The 18,146-nt window shown below is 34.4% G+C and overlaps 1 protein-coding gene and 1 pseudogene across 1 annotated transcript; both read right to left on the bottom strand.

The window, feature by feature from the left end:
- Positions 1–5,952: 5,952 nt before the first annotated feature.
- On the bottom strand, positions 5,953–7,642 carry LOC128182825 (myb/SANT-like DNA-binding domain-containing protein 4). The gene is made up of 3 exons (XM_052851577.1): positions 7,301–7,642; positions 6,453–6,785; positions 5,953–6,278 (listed from the first exon to the last, which is right to left on the bottom strand). Exons 1-3 carry the CDS (start codon positions 7,410–7,412, stop codon positions 5,953–5,955), a joined length of 771 nt encoding a protein of 256 aa, XP_052707537.1. The 5' UTR covers positions 7,413–7,642.
- A 928-nt stretch (positions 7,643–8,570) lies between these two features.
- On the bottom strand, positions 8,571–10,713 carry LOC128185639 (uncharacterized; annotated as a pseudogene).
- Positions 10,714–18,146: the final 7,433 nt, after the last annotated feature.

Raw genomic sequence — 18,146 nt, 5'->3', positions numbered from 1 at the left:
TAATTTGGGATTTTTAAGGGGTAGAACTCTTTTGATAATAACTTTAAATTGTGAAATATTTTGTAATACATAGAAACAAATATGTTCATCGAAAATTTATAAACTTATAAATGACAATTGTTTACTCCTTTGTTACGTAATTAGGGATTTTAAGGGGCAAGAAGTCAGAAATTTCGATCTTAAATATCTCAAAATGGAGACAAATTTTGAAAAGTAAAATTGAACAAAACATGCTTTAAAATAATCTGCTTAACAATATGCAATCATCATTTGTTTTGTTAACCGGTCCCTAAAGGAGTTACAGGGTTGGCCCCTAAAATTATCTTTTCCAGATATCTCGAGAACGGTATATAATTTCTAAACACTTGTTGAACAAAATGTGTTTGACATGAAATGACTTTCTTTTGACATCAAGAAAAAGGGGCTGCCCCATAAAATTCAAGATCCAAAGGGGTATATAATCCTTCATCCATCGCGCCTTAGATCCCCCCTCCGCACTTCTTGATATGTTTTCTTAAATGAAGATCAAAGGCAATTCCATTTCCTCTTCTGAAATTCGGACGGAAGACCTCCTCGTTGCTCGCAAAGAGATCGTGTCTAGTTTATTCTCTAATTGAAGTATAGGATAGGCATTTTAAAATTGCCTCAAGTTAAACATCTTTAATGTTAAAGTCCATGTAAACCATGGAACGGTAATTTTACACTTCTATATTTTTTACTCCCTAATATTTTACACACTAAATGCTATTAGATAAACTTCGTATTTCAAGAGAAGAAACTAAAGGTGGAATGTTATAACTAAATGTTATTTTAAGGATTGCTAGCGTACATATCATTAATGAAACATTATATCAATATTCAAAGAAGGCCTTATGGTATTGATTATCTTCTACGAATCTGTTTTAATACTACAGAGTTTAGAATTTATTGTGAATAGAATCTAATAAATCATGTCCAGTAATGTCAATACGACATACGATTTACCGCATTCTCCTTAAAAACCCATGAAAATTCGTATAAAAAGGTACGAGCAGATAACTTTCTTTTAACAACGGAATCATGTTTCAAAAAAGATATTTTTATAATACAAAAAAAGACATTTTTGGGTGTAGCATTTCAGCTTACGACTTATTAATTCAATCCCACGACTTACTGACGAAAGCGGTAAACAATACATGTACATTGTAGGTAAACGTCAAGGAGGACGTATAAAACAAATTTTAAAGCATACTGTCACTGAATCCCTCTCAGTAAATTTTCTCAATTTCTAGCTGATGACTTTCAAAAGCCTCTCACCGATGATTTGTGTCTGAATAAGTAAAATGATACAAAAGTTTCACAAGAATGCGTCAACTGAAACATTAAACATCGAAAAATTTTCCTTATGTAGTTAAATGTGGCAGAAAAGGAATCACCGACGCTGAAGATAAACATGATACACTTGGTTTGTCTGTTTGAAAGTAAAGTATATATAGCTTGAAATTACATACATACCTTCAATTAAACAACAGACAAATAGATTTTTTTCTTTACAGGGAAACTTAACAATAAAAAATTTCCCTGTAAAGAAAAAAATGAAATGGCACCCTATTATTAAATAGAATCCAGGGGCCCGTTTCACAAAGCATACTTAGGACTAAGTTATATCTTAGGAAAGAACTTTTTCCTAAGTTCATTACTTATCCGTTTCACTATTCCAGTCTTATCTTATGAAATTCCTTAGTTATGTCTTAACTTTAAGACAGGTAAATCGGTGTCTTAGGAACAAACTTAACATGGCGACTATTTATTTTATAATGAAATGAATTACATGCACATTAAAGTTGAACAAAAATACAAGACAAATCGAATCATTAGGACTTGTTCACTTTACTTCTTAACTGAAAACTTTAGAACTATCAAAATAAACATATATTTCTTCAATTAATTTCTTTCGTGTAGACTTTTAATTTTAACATTTTTTTAAGATTATCTGGTCACACGCGCAGATGGGTAGCGGGTATTGTTATACATTGTAGCTAGTGCGCTGATGATAATGAAATTGTTCATGCCCGAGAATCACTGATATCTTAAGTAGTTCGATAAAAATGGGAATAAATACTGAATAAAACTCAATTACATAATGACTGGATGATTTGTCCTATCCCTCCACCAAATAAGCTTTTCTTTTACGAAAGAAATTTTAGGTGTTTTCTTTGCGGTGGGATGAGGGGTTGTTTATTTCAGTTTTTTGGGAGGGGTTGGAGTGACCGGCAAGTGGTTTAGGTATGTCGATGCTAAATCATCCCTAGGATTGCTGTTTCATTAAGAAATTGTTGCCTTTTATCATCGCTTCCCAAATCAGTCAAGATGCATTTATTTGCAATGTTTCCTTTTGTTAAAAAACCCTTTTCTTATATCAACCATTACAAGAAAACACGCGTTACATTAAACTTAGTTTAAAAGTTCCACATCTTTCCATTCTAAATCCTACTTGTCACTGTATGTGAGTATTGTATTCCATTTTGAAATATACCGTAAGACATAGTAAAGTCATAATATCTGGATATCTCAACGGGTATTTGTAATTTAGGATTAAGCATATCTGTATTTGTTAACGCGGACTATTTACAATGGACAAACTGGACAAAATATGCACTCGGTCATTTATAAATAATTTAATTCTGGTTGTAACGCGGCATTTGATTGGATAGAAAAATTTAGTTAAATTTGTATAACCTGGTTTGCACGTCACAAGACACGTCACAATGCACCAACCTACTAATTCACTTGACGTTACGTTTGAATTTTGAACAGATTTATATCATTTTTAAAAGTAAAACGGACTCAATTTGTACAGCAAATTCCAGAAAATTAAATTATAAGGAATGAACTCAATATCTACCCAAGTTATACTCGTATAACCTGGGTTGGAGCAATTTACGCTTTTTTATAATCCGCTTCGCGGATTATAAAGCGTAAATTGCCCCAACCCAGGTTATACGAGTATAACTTGGGTAGACATTGAGTTCATTTCTTAACTACTCGTGTATGCACGTGAAGGTAAAATATTATACAAAATTTCAGGACATGCACATTGGCACTACACTATTTGCACTCTATTTACACGTTTTAACTTTTTTTCTAATTTGTTTCTAGGTGAATAAGGGAATGTGGTTTTACGTTTTCTTAGAAAGTTTACACCCGTGCCATATTGAAAAGAATTTACATGATCGATAAAAGTTAGGAATTAACGAATTGATTTAAAAGTGGCTTACAATGTATCTTAAGATAAGATTTAGTCAACTGCGTTACACTAAGAAAGTTTTGTGAAACAGCTATGACAAATCTTAGGAACTTCCTAAGTTATAACTTAGGCATATCTTAAGTTCTATCTTAGGAAACATCTTAGGAAATCTTTGTGAAACGGGCCCAGCACTGGACCCGGACATATATTCTTGTCTTGCATATTAAGCGTAATGAAAAGAAAAAAACTCAACATGTTAGTTTTTTCAATGTTTTATTCCTTGTAACATTCCACTGACAATCTCTGCAATTATCTATATCAGTTGTCACACATGGTTCAATGAACTCGGCAATTTTATGTTTGCTATGTGATCTGATGGGTGTAATATGACAATCTAAATTCAAAACATTGCGGGTATGCGACGCGGAGTGACTTTGGTCTTGTTCCCCCATTTACCAGAGTAAAATTATTTCTGCAACAATCGGGCATTAATGCGGCAAATGTTACAAGAAACCAGGGGCCCGTTTCACAAAACAATCTTATGACTAAGATCTGTCTTAAGACCAAACTTTGTCATAAGTTTTCATCACTGCTGTTTCACAAAACTGTCATATCTTATGATTATCATAAGATCCGTCTTAATCTTAAGACAACCATATACATGTCATAAGTTCAAATTTAACATTGCGGCGGCCTTTGTTTTGATTCAAAACAGAAGACAATTAAGAAGAGAACGGGTGTTTAGAGATAGAAATAACCCCTTAAGCTATATGGACGACGTAGATATCATAGATAAGTTTCGACTACCGCGTTTTCTGATACTAGATTTATGTGGGGAGCTCAGGGTCCATCTGGAACACCTGACCGGTAGGTCCCATGCCATACCCCCATCCCTGCAAGTCATTGTGGCACTCAGATTTTATGCCAGTGGGAACTTCCAGACTGTTAACGGGGATGTCCATGGTATAAGCAAAGCTAGTGTGTCAAGAATTGTAAATACTGTAACATCAGCACTTGTAACTTTAAGCCCAAATTATGTAAGATTTCCACGCGATGACAGAAGCATAAATGACACCATACTGGGCTTTTCCCGCATATCCAATTTCCCTTATGTCATTGGTGCCATAGATGGAACTCGCATTCCTATTAAAGCTCCAAAAGATGACGAACATCTCTTTGTCAACCGAAACATTTTTCACTCTATAAACGTTATGGCAGTTTGTGATGCAAGTTTGAAATTCACCAACTTAGTTGCTAGATGGCCTGGTTCATCACAGGATGCTTTTGTGTGGACAAAGTCTACGCTATGTGATTTATTTGAGAGAGGTGGCATAAATAGAGGGTTGTTACTTGGAGACAGTGCATACCCCTTGAAAAAATATTTGTTGACCTCTGTCATGAACCCAAGTAACCCCATGAAGAAGCTTTAAGCGTATAACGAGGCCCATGCCAGGACGAGAAATACAATTGAAAGAAGTTTTGGGGTCCTAAAGATGCGTTTTCGTTGCATCGACTATTCCGGGGGAACACTTCTCTTTCATCCGTCAAGAGTATGCCGAATCATTAGAGCTTGTGCGGTTTTACATAATATGTGTATTGATAACCATGTACCTGCACCACGCCCACAGAACCCCCGGGGAAATCGATTTATTCCGCCAGACAACTGTGACCGCGTAGTTTTTACGGTGCTAGAGAATTCGTCTGGAGCTGTATATCCGTCGTGTGCAGTACGAACGGGGTGAGGGAATGTTGGCGTCGAAGGTATAAGTAGTATAAGGTTGAGGCGCGCTGTGGGCCGTAAGGTAAAAACGAAGGGTAGGTTTGCCGTATTCCCGAAGGTCCACCAGTATACAGTTCCAGAGAAATAAACAGGCAATTGATGCAGGATTCCGAATTTATTGGACGCGAATCAACGATGGCAACATTATAACAATTTAACAGACAGACATGTTACAAACAAGTCGGATATGGCCAGTAGTGGCCTCCGGACTCAAGACTCGGACGTGAGTCGGACGTGGCCGAGGCTGGCCGCCGTATTCCAGACTGCCGATTGACAATTGTACATAATTATTTATAAGAATCTGAACAATGAGGATAAATTGACAGGTGATGACATAAGTAAGCTGAGTGAAAGGTTCACAGATATAAAATAATTAAATAAACTCAATGAGTCTTTGATGTCCAAGACATGTAAAACTGATAATTGTACATTGTTGTTTTAAGAGATTAACAGTCCTTGAGACGTGGCACCCTGTCTCTTTGAAATCACATGTAGAGTCCGAAAAGTGTCAATAACTAAATAAATAAGTAACTTTGTAAGAAATAAACTGTGAGAAAATATTACGGAACAGATGTTGAATTTTAAAAGTAAAGTCCAAAATAAAGTTATAATTGAACAGTGAATTTTGCACGGTGATACAACTATGTGTATCAAGGCACAAATAACGATGGGGTGGAGGTTCGTCGAAGACTTATCCATACTCGTTTTTATGGCCTTAGATCGGAGAAAGAATTCGTGTAATTTCAGTGAATTTTTTCCTAAAACCATGAAGATATAACTGTGTATGATTCCTTATTCCGCTTTAAAATTGAACCTGTAACAAACAAGTTTGTTCACTTATTGGACTAATTGGTTTGAAATGTGTATTCATGTATATTTCTTATTCTTATTAAGGGATGCTTAATGAACAAGATATAAAATGAATCAAACACATATATTCAATTTATTACTCATTTTCAGTCAAAGGCACATTGAGGGTGGCATTATTTACTATTCCGAGTTGACACAGGTGAAGCGAGTGCTGCTCACGCTGTATCTGAAGCTGTTGCTCAGCAACCGCAAGACGCCGGTCCTCAATCTTGAGACGCTTCTCCTCGGTGTCAAGTCTTCTTTCCTCTATCTCAAGTCTTCTTTTCTCAATACTCAGCCTTTCCTCTTCTGCTGTCACAAGTCTCGTCATGAGGTCATCCCTTTGCTGCGATTCACTAGTACTAACGGTTCTGTTTGTGCCCTTTCTGCTTAAACGCGAGTTTTCAACGGTAGGTTGGCATTCTGTAAAAAAAATTTTTTAAATAAATCTTTCTATATACGATGCAAAACAATGTAAATATTAATTTAACTTGTTTAAGTATTTAGAATATAAAATTATAGTAGATATTCCACGTAAAAGATGCGTGTTTAAAGATAACTTAGTGCACAAAAAAGTCATGTAATTACATTTTGTACCTATTGAGGCATGTGTCATGTTGCTTGGAGGTGCTAATAATGCATCCGTGGTCGTAGAAGAGTCTAGGACATCAATGCCACCTTCAACTCCGGATATGGAAGTTTCTCCGATAATTCCCTCTATCTTCTCGTCTATGGGTCGTAGTGTAGCATCTGATGGCAAACACCCCCCTCCAGTCTTTCTCTGCTCTCTCCTATTCAAGCCTAGCTTTTTCCTACTTTCACTGCTCAAGCAAATCCACTTCTTCATTTCTTCCCCCGTCCCGACGTACCCTGTTGTATTCACTGCATTCACTTTTAATGCCACTTCTTTCCATGCATCTCGCTTTAAAGGGACTTGGACACGATTTGTGATCAGAATTTTTATTTTTATTATTTTTGTATAAATTGGTTAACTGGTGCATTTTAAATGATTGACCAAAATATTGAATGTTAAAGTCAAGTTACGAGCGAGATACAGAGGTAAGAATTGGTTGTAATGTAAACAAAGCTCGAGTCTTATAGTTGTTTACAAAAAATGTAATGTAGAGAATTACCATTTCTTAGACAAAATGACATGTAAAAACAATTTAAACTAATTCAGTATCTTCGTAAATACTATTATCAACAAAGAAAGATACATTTGATTGAAACTTACACCAATAAAACACATATGTAAAAATGACAATATTCGAGCTTTGTTTACATAACAAAGAATTACGAACTCTGTAACTTGCTTATAACTTGATATTTGAATTTCAAATTTTGACATAGCATTATAAACTTCTATTTTCATCAGCATAAACATTTAAAATGGAAAAATAAAATTTGAAAATTTTAAGTCAAATCGTGTCCAAGTCCCTTTAAAGCATTTGAGACAGTGGAGTTTTGTTTTGAAAAAAGAATATCTTTCTTACTTTCAACTTCATCTGTTAAAACAGATATTTCTGCAGCCGAAAAATTTGGACACCTTTTTGCCATCCCCGAGCTCACTTAATGTCGTTTTTCTGACCGCACGGACTTTCGATTTCCTACCTGCTTACTGGTCACAACTGAGTGCATTCAAACATATCATGCTTTGTTTTTTTTTCTTGAATAGAATCAAAGGCAGGGGCGGATCACATTACTTGTAATGATATGATTACAATATATTTTATATCTCTTATTTTCTGTTAAAATTTTATATTTTAATATTTTTTTTTCAAAATTGTATTCCATGTGCGTACATTGTATACTGGTATAGCAAGACAACAATTCCCTTACTTCAACCCCCCCCCCCCCCACTATTGTCTTATGAATACATCAATAAATGCAATTAAGTATATTTAAAAACTTAAGGTAAAACATACGAAAATTGTTTAGATAAGTTGAATATGTTTTAAAAATCAAAATAATAATAGATAAATAATGAAATGAAAATAATCCCAGTGTGAGAGCATCTTTTTAACGTATCGCATTAAAAGTTGTATATGTTTAAAAAGTATATACAAGTATAAACATATCTTAAGATTTATAACACTTAAGATTGTTTTGTGAAATGCAAGTGATAGATCTTATGATTGTCATAAGTCACATCTTATGACAATCTTAAGATCTTTTTTATGACAAATCTTATGACACTTTTGTGAAACCCAGCCCTGAATATTGGAGCTAGTGAAATATTGCCGCTGCCAGAACTTCTGGTAACATTCTGGCAATACTGCTTGAGTTTTGCCGCTAGCAGCAATAACTTCTGGCAACATTCTGGCAATACCATTAGAGTTATATTTCTGTAAAAAAAAAACTATAATAAAATATTGCCACTGGCTGCATCTGTCCATTGATGGATTGTAATAGGTGTTTTATGTGAAGCCGCTTGTTGTAGCTCAATTTTCCCCGCTTGTACCACAATTGAAAGGGGTTCATCTCCTGAGGTCGGCAATAAATTTTTTAAGTCAACAAATTCATTGTTCCAAATTTTAAGTTTCAGTTTGGAGGAAACTGATGCTCCTAGAGGCACACAATCTGATAAGTGAATTTGAGGGCTACTAAAGCATGCAAAACTACTACCAGTACTCTGAGATAAATTGCCTGCGGGCTCACCTGTGAACACATTATCCAGTAATGTTCCCAGTGCAGAGGCAGGAATTGTGGCAGCCGCAGAGGCAGGAATTGTGGCAGCGGCTGGTATAGCTTCCCCAACTACTGGTGCAGTATCCTCAACAGAATTCACCATTGGAGGTTGCCCAACCTTTTCACCGATGTTTTGTTTCTCACTAGCAGCTTTTTGTTGGTTTACCATTTCTTTTGCCAGTAGTTCATAATCAAGATTTGATAGCACATTGACAGTGTCAGTCTCCGCCTGTTTTCGGGTTCTTTTTTCCCATAATGTACTTCAGTTGGTGGTGTTGGTGGTGGTACTCCTCCCGTTGCCACATCATCTCTCCTGGCTCTCTTTTTGGGTGGCATAATGGCTAAATATATAATAAGAATAATAAGTATGAATCCTATTCTTTCACATATATGATTAGCCTTACCCATAAGCATTTTTTCATAATAACTTTTGCATTAACAGATGATTTCAACCATGTACTTGGTATTTTGACCTGATAGTTAAGCGAATACCAACACAGATTTTGATATACATGTACATGTTAACATAAAATTCATAATAATAGGAACATGTCCCACTGACCATATGGGTAACACAGACCCAATGTTCCTTCATCATTATTAGTACATGTAGATTCAAACCTTATGTAACTAAATAGTCCCAACATGACTTTAATTACATAACATTATTCACATTAAATTCATAATTGTAAGGAACATGTCCCACTGACCATATGGGTAACACAGACCCAATGTTCCTTCATCATTATTAGTACATGTAGATTCAAACATGATGTAACTAAATAGTCCCAACATGACTTTAATTACATAACATTATAAACATTAAATTCATAATTGTAAGGAACATGTCCCACTGACCATATGGGTAACACAGACCCAATGTTCCTTCATCATTATTAGTACATGTATGTAACTAAATTGTCCATCATGACTTTAATTACATAACATTATTAACATTAAAGTCATAATTGTAAGGAACATGTCCCACTGACCATATGGGTAACACAGACCCAATGTTCCTTCATCATTATTAGTACATGTATGTAACTAAATTGTCCATCATGACTTTAATTACATAACATTATTAACATTAAATTCATAATTGTAAGGAACATGTCCCACTGACCATATTGGTAACACAGACCCAATGTTCCTTCATCATTATTAGTACATGTAGATCCAAACATTCATGTAACTAAATATTCTCAACATGATTTTTAATTACATGTTAACCTTAAATTCATAATTGGAAGGAAACATGTCCCACTGGCCATATGGATAACACAGACCCAATATTCCTTCATCATTCTTTAGTATGCAAACTCACCAAACATAAAATTTATCAGTTCCAGCCAAAACACTTAGTTCAAAATGAAAGGTAAAACTTGAACTGATACTCATCAACATGAAAAAATCACGCATTTAAATTTCAGGGAGTTAAGACATAAACTGCCCCTACACTGTCTTAATTAAAACAAATAAAATGTAAATATATATAAATATGGATATATATATATTCACATATCATTGAATATCATTATTATAGAGTGGTAGCACATAAGATCTAAAATCATACTGGCCTCAAAACTTTGAGTGCAGGATCACCACATTCCTAATGCTGCGGCGAAACTTCCTCATGGGCTGGTCCTCGGCAGGGGTACACAGTAGATGGACACCATCCGGGCCTAAATAATGAAAGTCCTTCCAAAACCCCCGATGTCCCCAGAAATAAATTCCACCAAGGGGCTCAGCAAAACGTTTCAAATGTTCATTAGTCTGAACCACAAAGACGTTAAAATTTTGGCATGATGCAAACTGCATTCGGCGAATTAACTGGCCTATTATCACTAATTTTACTCCAACACCATCTCTTAAATACTGTCCAACAGATATAATATCCCTAGCTAATTTCTCACTGTTTGTACTTTCACAGATACCATTTTCACCAATCTGTAAAAACACCACATCAGAAATTGAGTCAAAATGCAGAATCTCCGCCCTGAAGACACGCTTGCTTAATCTCAAACCGCCTTTTCCTCTAAATGATAATTTAAACACTTTAGGGTCTAAATTCAGATTGTCTGTTTCTGTCTGCATACAATAATCTCTTAATCTTCTGATGTAAGAATGTCCAATCACGCACGCATTTAAAATACTCATTGTTTACATATTGTACCCCAACCGGAACCAGCAGAAATCATGCGATATCGCATACAACAAAAAACTAGAAACTGCGTTTCAAAAACCTACTGTATCAAAACATTACTCGTGCTAACACTCTCATAGATGAAGACAGAATGACCCTACTCTCACTGGTCAGATACTGACCGCATTAAACCACGTGAACGTATCGCTTAATTTGATTGGCTATTAAATTAAATTTGGGGAGAATTACACCATGGAATTTTTAGCAATTACATAATAGGTCCCTCGGAGGTTTTTAGACTAGGAATTTGGGCTAAAAATAGACATGGACAGTGACCACTGCAGGGAAATTACATAATATGGCCAACGACCTCTACAAGGCCTGGGAAAGAAATGCAACTTATCTAATCAAACATAAACATGAAAAATACAATAAATCAGCAAATAAAATTATAGCATTCAACACATAAATACAATTATTAACATAATTGTTGTTTGATCAGTTTTGCCGCTAGCAGCAATAACTTCTGGCAACATTCTGGCAATACCATTAGAGTTATATTTCTGTAAAAAAAAAACTATAATAAAATATTGCCACTGGCTGCAACAACTTCAGGTAATATTCTGGCAATACTCAGTATCATACCACCAGAAATAATTTTTGGTAACATCTACATGTATTTAATTATTATCTTGATCAACTAATTAATTTATGCATAATGGATACATTATAATGCTAGGCATGACATTTAATATATGCTTTTTTTTTTTTTATAACAAGCTGCATTTCAGCTCAAAATAATTCTTGTCAAATTTAATATCATCTCTGATCAGAATGCAAATATGCATTGATTAAACCACATACTTAATGAAAACAAATGAATAAATGCAATTAAAATAATACAATAAAAAGTTCTTTTTATTTAGTCTTACAACAATAAACATTTTAATTTTAGGAGACTTGGGGGGGGGGGGGTAACAAGTGTTATCATTTATTTTATAAGATATGATTTCTAACACTTAAAAATTTGCCAGAAGTTTACAACACACTTTTCATTATTTCATGTTTTTCTTTGATTGACTATACTAAGCTTGCCAAAGCATTGTTAGAATTTAGACTTAAAATTTTTTACACAATAAGCACAAGTCTAAAACTGTCAGCTATAATTGAATTGCTTTTGTATATTTTTTAAACAAAGAAGAAAACAAAATTAAATCTTATTACTAAAATGTTTTAGGATTAAAGTCTTATTCTAAGAAATTCTCCATTAAATGTTCTAATGTTACGTGTTCAGATATCACTTCAATCGCCATAACTGTTATGCATGGTTACAATGCTTCACTATAAATTACCCCCCCCCCCCACCTTTACGTTATACGTAAATCACGACCTGTCGGTTATTTGTAACGGTTTGTTCCTTTTTAATAAGTTCAAATATCAGTCCTCTAAGATTTAAATATCTAAACCGCTTGATCGTGCTTCCATGTTGTCTGCCAGCACTGGAAATGATGAATGAAGCCTTGAAATTATTTGTAAACAAGGTTAAATATACATTGTTCATGGAGCGTACACTTGAGAAAATCAAACGATGAACTAAGGACAACTCTGAGTGAATAAATCGAGTGTCGACACTATCTACACCCATCTGCACGAGCACATTTTTGAAAAAAAAGTGAAGCAATAAAAATATATTGATTGAATGGCAGTTTAAACATGTTTGTTATAAGAATATAAACCGAAAGACTGTGATCTACCTTAATGATATGTTTAACACTGTTTACGTCCGACCCTATGACAATACCACTGAATACCGGGTATCGGATCGAGCAAAACACAGTCAAGTTATTTTATTTATTTATTAGATTTTGACCCATGCGTGCACGGGTTGACATAGCCAGATACCATATGATATCGGTCAATTACGAAATAGATATATCGACACACTGTATATTGTTGACATTTGCAAAACCAAGCTTTAAGCCTACAATAATGCTATTAATTTCATTACACTCTGCTGAGTTTGAATAATGTAACTGTGTCTGGGGAAATGCTTTTTATTAAAATGTCTCCCATATACCCGTAATGTAGCAGAAAAATGCAGAATCGCCCCAAAACGATTTTGGAGAAAATTAATAAAGTAGCATTGAAAATAACAGTCAATTGTTCATAACAAATCATTTTGAAGCTGTAAATACCTTTTTTCGAAAAGTTTAATTCTATAATTGCAGAATTCAACATTTCTTCAACAACGTTTTTACACACCATGTTGACATTCGAAACTCTCGGAATATTTTTTTTTATTGTAAATGCACTGAGTTAGAGTTATCTCCCGTAATTTCTTTCAAATTGATGAACCAAAAAAATTCAATTGAAAACATTACACGCATTTGTTTATCGTCTCTGAGTTAATCCCTGCAAATGTGATATTTTGGAAACATAAATAAAGAGCCATCCGTGATTTAGCGTGAATGTAATGCGCATGAGCAAGATTGTAAAATCCAAAAAATTCAGATGATTTCTGGAATTTTGTGAGGAATTTTCGTTGGTTATTAATTAGCGAAGCTTGACTGAGAAAAAATAAAAACAAATTGCTAATCTTTAGGTATCAATGATGTTTAGAATATATTAAACAAAAACAATATTCTTCCGATTTATCGGTATTAAAGCCCAAAAATTCGAGTCTATTATTTGATAAAGTAGTATAGATTGTAACGATTTTGTGTTATGTAATGTTTAATCATGCGTACGGCACATGAAGACTGTTTTGTATTGTCGCTTAGCAACCAGCTGAAATTGTCACGTGACCCACAGAGGGTATACTGTGGAATCATTAATTTTCGTGGGATTTGCTTAAATTTTACAGGTTCGTAGGGACGCAATTTCGTGTATGCTCGTAAACCTACTAGAGAAATATGACTTTATTATCCTAATTTATTAATCCGTTGATGATGTTAATTCGTAGATGAGAGGTACACACGAATTCCACGAAAATTCAGCCACCACGAAATCTAATGATTCCACAGTATAAACTAGCGCATCGCAGTCACAGCGTTCTCTTCCCTAGCAGAGTTCCAATGGAGAGGAATTGTGAGGGTAAAGTACGATTTGGTAGGTGGGTTGCCATGAGAGAGAGAGAGGCTTACCACGTTGATAATTATAGGACCATTCGTGTTTGGAGGCCGGCTACTAGTAGGTTATTATAGAAGCTGTCCTCGCGGACACCAGCCTTAGTTAGTCGTTGCTGATACGCCTTTAGTTAGAGGTTGTACACTGTCCGTCCTGCATAAGACGTTAACATGACTGCCTCTGCTGGGGGTTTTACCTATTGAGTAGGTTATATAAGAAATAAACAACGTTATTTAGTGAACATGGCGTTATGAATAGCAATTGCTCTGTTGGCATATTCCATGATGCGCGCTAGCGCATCATGGAAAATATGCCAGCAGAGCAGTTGCTATTCATAACGCCATGTTCACTAAATAATCGTTGTTAGGGTCTTCCGTTTTCAACGGAAGACCCTCTTGTTATTCTATTGTTTCTTTTTCATTATTATTATTTTTCTTTTTCTTTATTTTTCTGACTTTTTCAAAGCTTAATATCTCAAAAAGTTTTCAACAGATTTACATGAAACTTTCAGGGATTATGAAGCATTATTGTGCCTCAAAGTTTTAAAATTTTCAACTACAACGTCACTTCCGTTTTTACGTTACGTCAATTTTTAAACTTTAAAAAAGTAATTTTGTCCAGGGCGTTTTTCAAAAACGGTTCAAGATAAAGACTTGGAATTTTCTGTGTTGAAGCAATGATCGTTTTTATTTGGACATAAGACTGGAAATTAGTTTCCGTCACTTCCGGTCTAAACCGGAAGTGTTTTAAAATTTTCGAATTTTCGAATTTTTCGTTTTAATTTAAAATGTTTACGAGGTTTGTAGAGTTTGTTATGCTGAACACGAATCTGAAATCCGTTTGAAAATCGGACGATGCATTACAGAGATATCGGGGGTTAAAAATTGATTTTTCCGGAAATTTTGATTCCGCGTCCTTGGTTTAAAAAATAGCGTAATGTTCAAAGTTAAATTAACTCGTACCAAAAATAATCGCTAAGTCGTACTTGAACACATTCGGATTTTTTTGTTAAGTCGTTCTTGAAATCAGAAAGGTTTTTGTTAAGTCGTACGTAAAATCATTCGTATTTTGTTAAGTCGTACCAGGAATAATTCGATTTTTTTCATCTTTTTATTTTAGTTACTCTTGTTATTGGTTTAAGGGCTCTGCTTCATACAGGAACTTCCAGCTTTACTTCCGATATTAACGGAAGACCCACTCGTTGCTTTGCAACGAGCTTTGCTCTAGCTTATTACTTATATTTGCATTTTACCACTCGCAAATACCCATTAGCCTAGACCTTGACATTTAGCTATGACATCAAAAGTAAACATTCAGACTGTAATGTATCTTTTTAATTCACATAGATTTGTTAACAGAATCAATGATATGTTATAACAGTAATTCCTTTAAAATGTTTTAAAAAACATGTTTTAATATTACATGTAAATACGTCAATTTTAATGGAGTTGGAGAAAAACACATGATGTATATATGGTATAGTGGTTTAAATCTATATCGTCATGGAAAAGTATATATAACGTTACACCTTTATGACGTCATAGTATACTGACAGAGCAATTGCGATTATAGAGAAATAATTGCAGCTCCTCCGTATGGGCTTACAGTGGGAAAGAACAATGGAAATGCAAATATATAGCTAGGGCGTGCCGCTGTTATTCATTACCGCCTGAATAAGGCATATAATAGAGTTTATCCCGGGGTATAAATTTCGGTCCCAGCCGACCAAATTCATTCTGTGATTTTACCTCAAGTAAGGGAAGGCCATTTTGTAGATATTTGTAGGTCAATTGTAATCAACAATCATTTTGGAGAGGAAAACTATTATTGTTTGATATTTTAATATTCAACCCCAAGACCCTAGAAATGACTAGGTAACGGACCCCGCGACACGTTACATTATTTTTTTAAACATTCGTTGATGATGTTAATTCGTAGATGAGAGGTTCACACGAATTCCACGAAAATTTAGCCACCACGAAATCTAATGATTCCACAGTATAAACTAACGCATCGCAGTCACAGCGTTCTCTTCCCTAGCAGAGTTCCAATGGAGAGGAATTGTGAGGGTAAAGTACGATTTGGTAGGTGGGTTGCCATGAGAGAGAGAGGCTTACCACGTTGATAATTATAGGACCATTCGTGTTTGGAGGCCGGCTACTAGTTGGTTATTAGTTGGTTAAACAGTTTAACTTTATTTGTATGAACAGATAATCTAAAACTTTATTTAAACAATGTCAAGTTTAGAAAATTATTGTTCGAAAATGTATTACTATACAGGTAATTTCATTTTATATTATTTACAACATTTGTATGACCTGAAGAAAAAAATCATGTTCTAATCAGAGCAGTTGCATAAGAAATTAACTTGTTTTTCTTAAATACTGCTTAAATTATGAAGGCAATTGCCAATATGCTTACATGAAATCAATTAATCTTCCCAATAGATCTGCCATGGGTTACACAGACCTGACAAAAACTATGAAAAAACCTGTCACCTCACTGATTAAATAAATGGTACAACTGGCAATCGACAAAGAGTGATGATGTAATTTGCTGAAGATTATGGATAGTAACATATACACAACAGTGTTGAATTCCATTGTGGATATTCTGATACAGATAGCTGTTTTTTTCATTGTTTATATGTGAAATCAGAGAGCATGTGAGACACAAGACTGTCAAAAAAGGACATTTGGAATCCCTAGGACGATTGCCTTGATCAATCGTATTACAGCAGGTGGTAATACAGGAAAAAACCCCTGAACTTTATTTATTTTACAACGATTCATGAGCAGGTTCTACAACTCATATCAATATTTCTCGTTGGCATGGATGTTAGTGCGAGTGGGTCATTGGTGTGGGAAGAAGCCGGAGAGAACCCACGTGTCCGAGCGGGCGATCGCCATACCCTATTACATACAACCGCTGTCGATCACTGGGATCGAACTCGGGTCACACAGTGAACTTGTGTCCATATCAGTTTGCGCACATTGTGTTTCGAACTGCAATACGTACATGTTTTTTCGAACTGCAATACGTACATGTTTATCTGCAACAACAAATTATAAATGATCGGTTGAGTACTTAATTTGTTTATCATATTTGTGTTAATAGTATTTTTAAGATATGTTGAATTTAAAGATTGTTGATTTGTTAATTAATGTTTTTAAGCAGAGTACCTTTTGCATTCCTAAAAAAAAACATATTGATGCTCATCTCTTTTACCATTCCAAATATTCAAAACAATTTTAAAAAGATATTAAAATCAAATTGCCAGAAAAGATGTAAATTAAAGCATGAATTAAGTATAAATGGTGTTACTTTTTAAAATAATATTTGTAAAATCAGAGACATAAGATGTGAATTTTTATTTTCAATTAAACGTTTCTTATGCTAATTTTGACGATATTGTAAAATTAAACAAATAGTACACTAAATTGAGTAGTATTAATTAAACAATGGTCAGGAAAATAAATCAATATCAAATTATTCGTTGAAATAAGATTTTCGCGTAAACCTTCCCGTACATTTCAGAACATTCTTAATATTTTATGCTATCGGATACAAAAGATAATTATGTTTTTAAAAACAGTCTTTATATGTGTTTTCTTACTTTATTCACCAACCATCTAAAGAAAAAAATATTTTCTTTTTAATTGAGCTCCTTTTACTTTTTGATATTCAATTTTTACAACAGATTTATAATGAATTTCATCCATGAAACTGACGTAAGGAAGTGATACGAGACGCGTTAGTTCTGCTATTCACAGTGCAAACGTACATCTTTTGCACAATACTTGAGCTGGATTCTAACGAGCTTCCTATGGTGCGACTGATAAACTGTCTCCAAATGAAACTGTACGTTACACCTACTACTGTCTTCCATTGTACATGTGCTTGCCATTACTTCAATACTATTTTCTCGTCGTACGACCAGCCGTGGGAGCCAGGATTGGCAAAATCCGTAGCTCATGAAAGATGAACGAACACGCACGGCCAGTTGTGATTGAGGCCTTAGCTAGATGGTGCGTTTTAAGATATAAGGTTGGATTTGAAATATTGTGTACAAACTTTAAAAATTGAAAGACGAACAAGTACGAGGTTTATGGAATAAATTCATTTACTAGTAAATTGTTCCAAGCAAACAAGTAATTCAATCTTTATGAAGCATCATGAATAAGTTTATGTATTTAAACATTTTTAATCACAACTGGTTATTGCATATTAAAATATGCATAAGTTTTTGTTAAATAGCATACTATCCGAAATATTTGAAACAATTTTTATTACAGTATTTTTTCACAAAGGTTAAACGTGACAATAATTTT

This window comes from Crassostrea angulata, chromosome 5 (assembly GCF_025612915.1).
Source record: "Crassostrea angulata isolate pt1a10 chromosome 5, ASM2561291v2, whole genome shotgun sequence".
Taxonomy (NCBI): domain Eukaryota; kingdom Metazoa; phylum Mollusca; class Bivalvia; order Ostreida; family Ostreidae; genus Magallana; species Magallana angulata.
The sequence above is the reverse complement of the archived record's forward strand: the minus strand, read 5'-3'. Positions and strand labels throughout refer to the sequence as shown.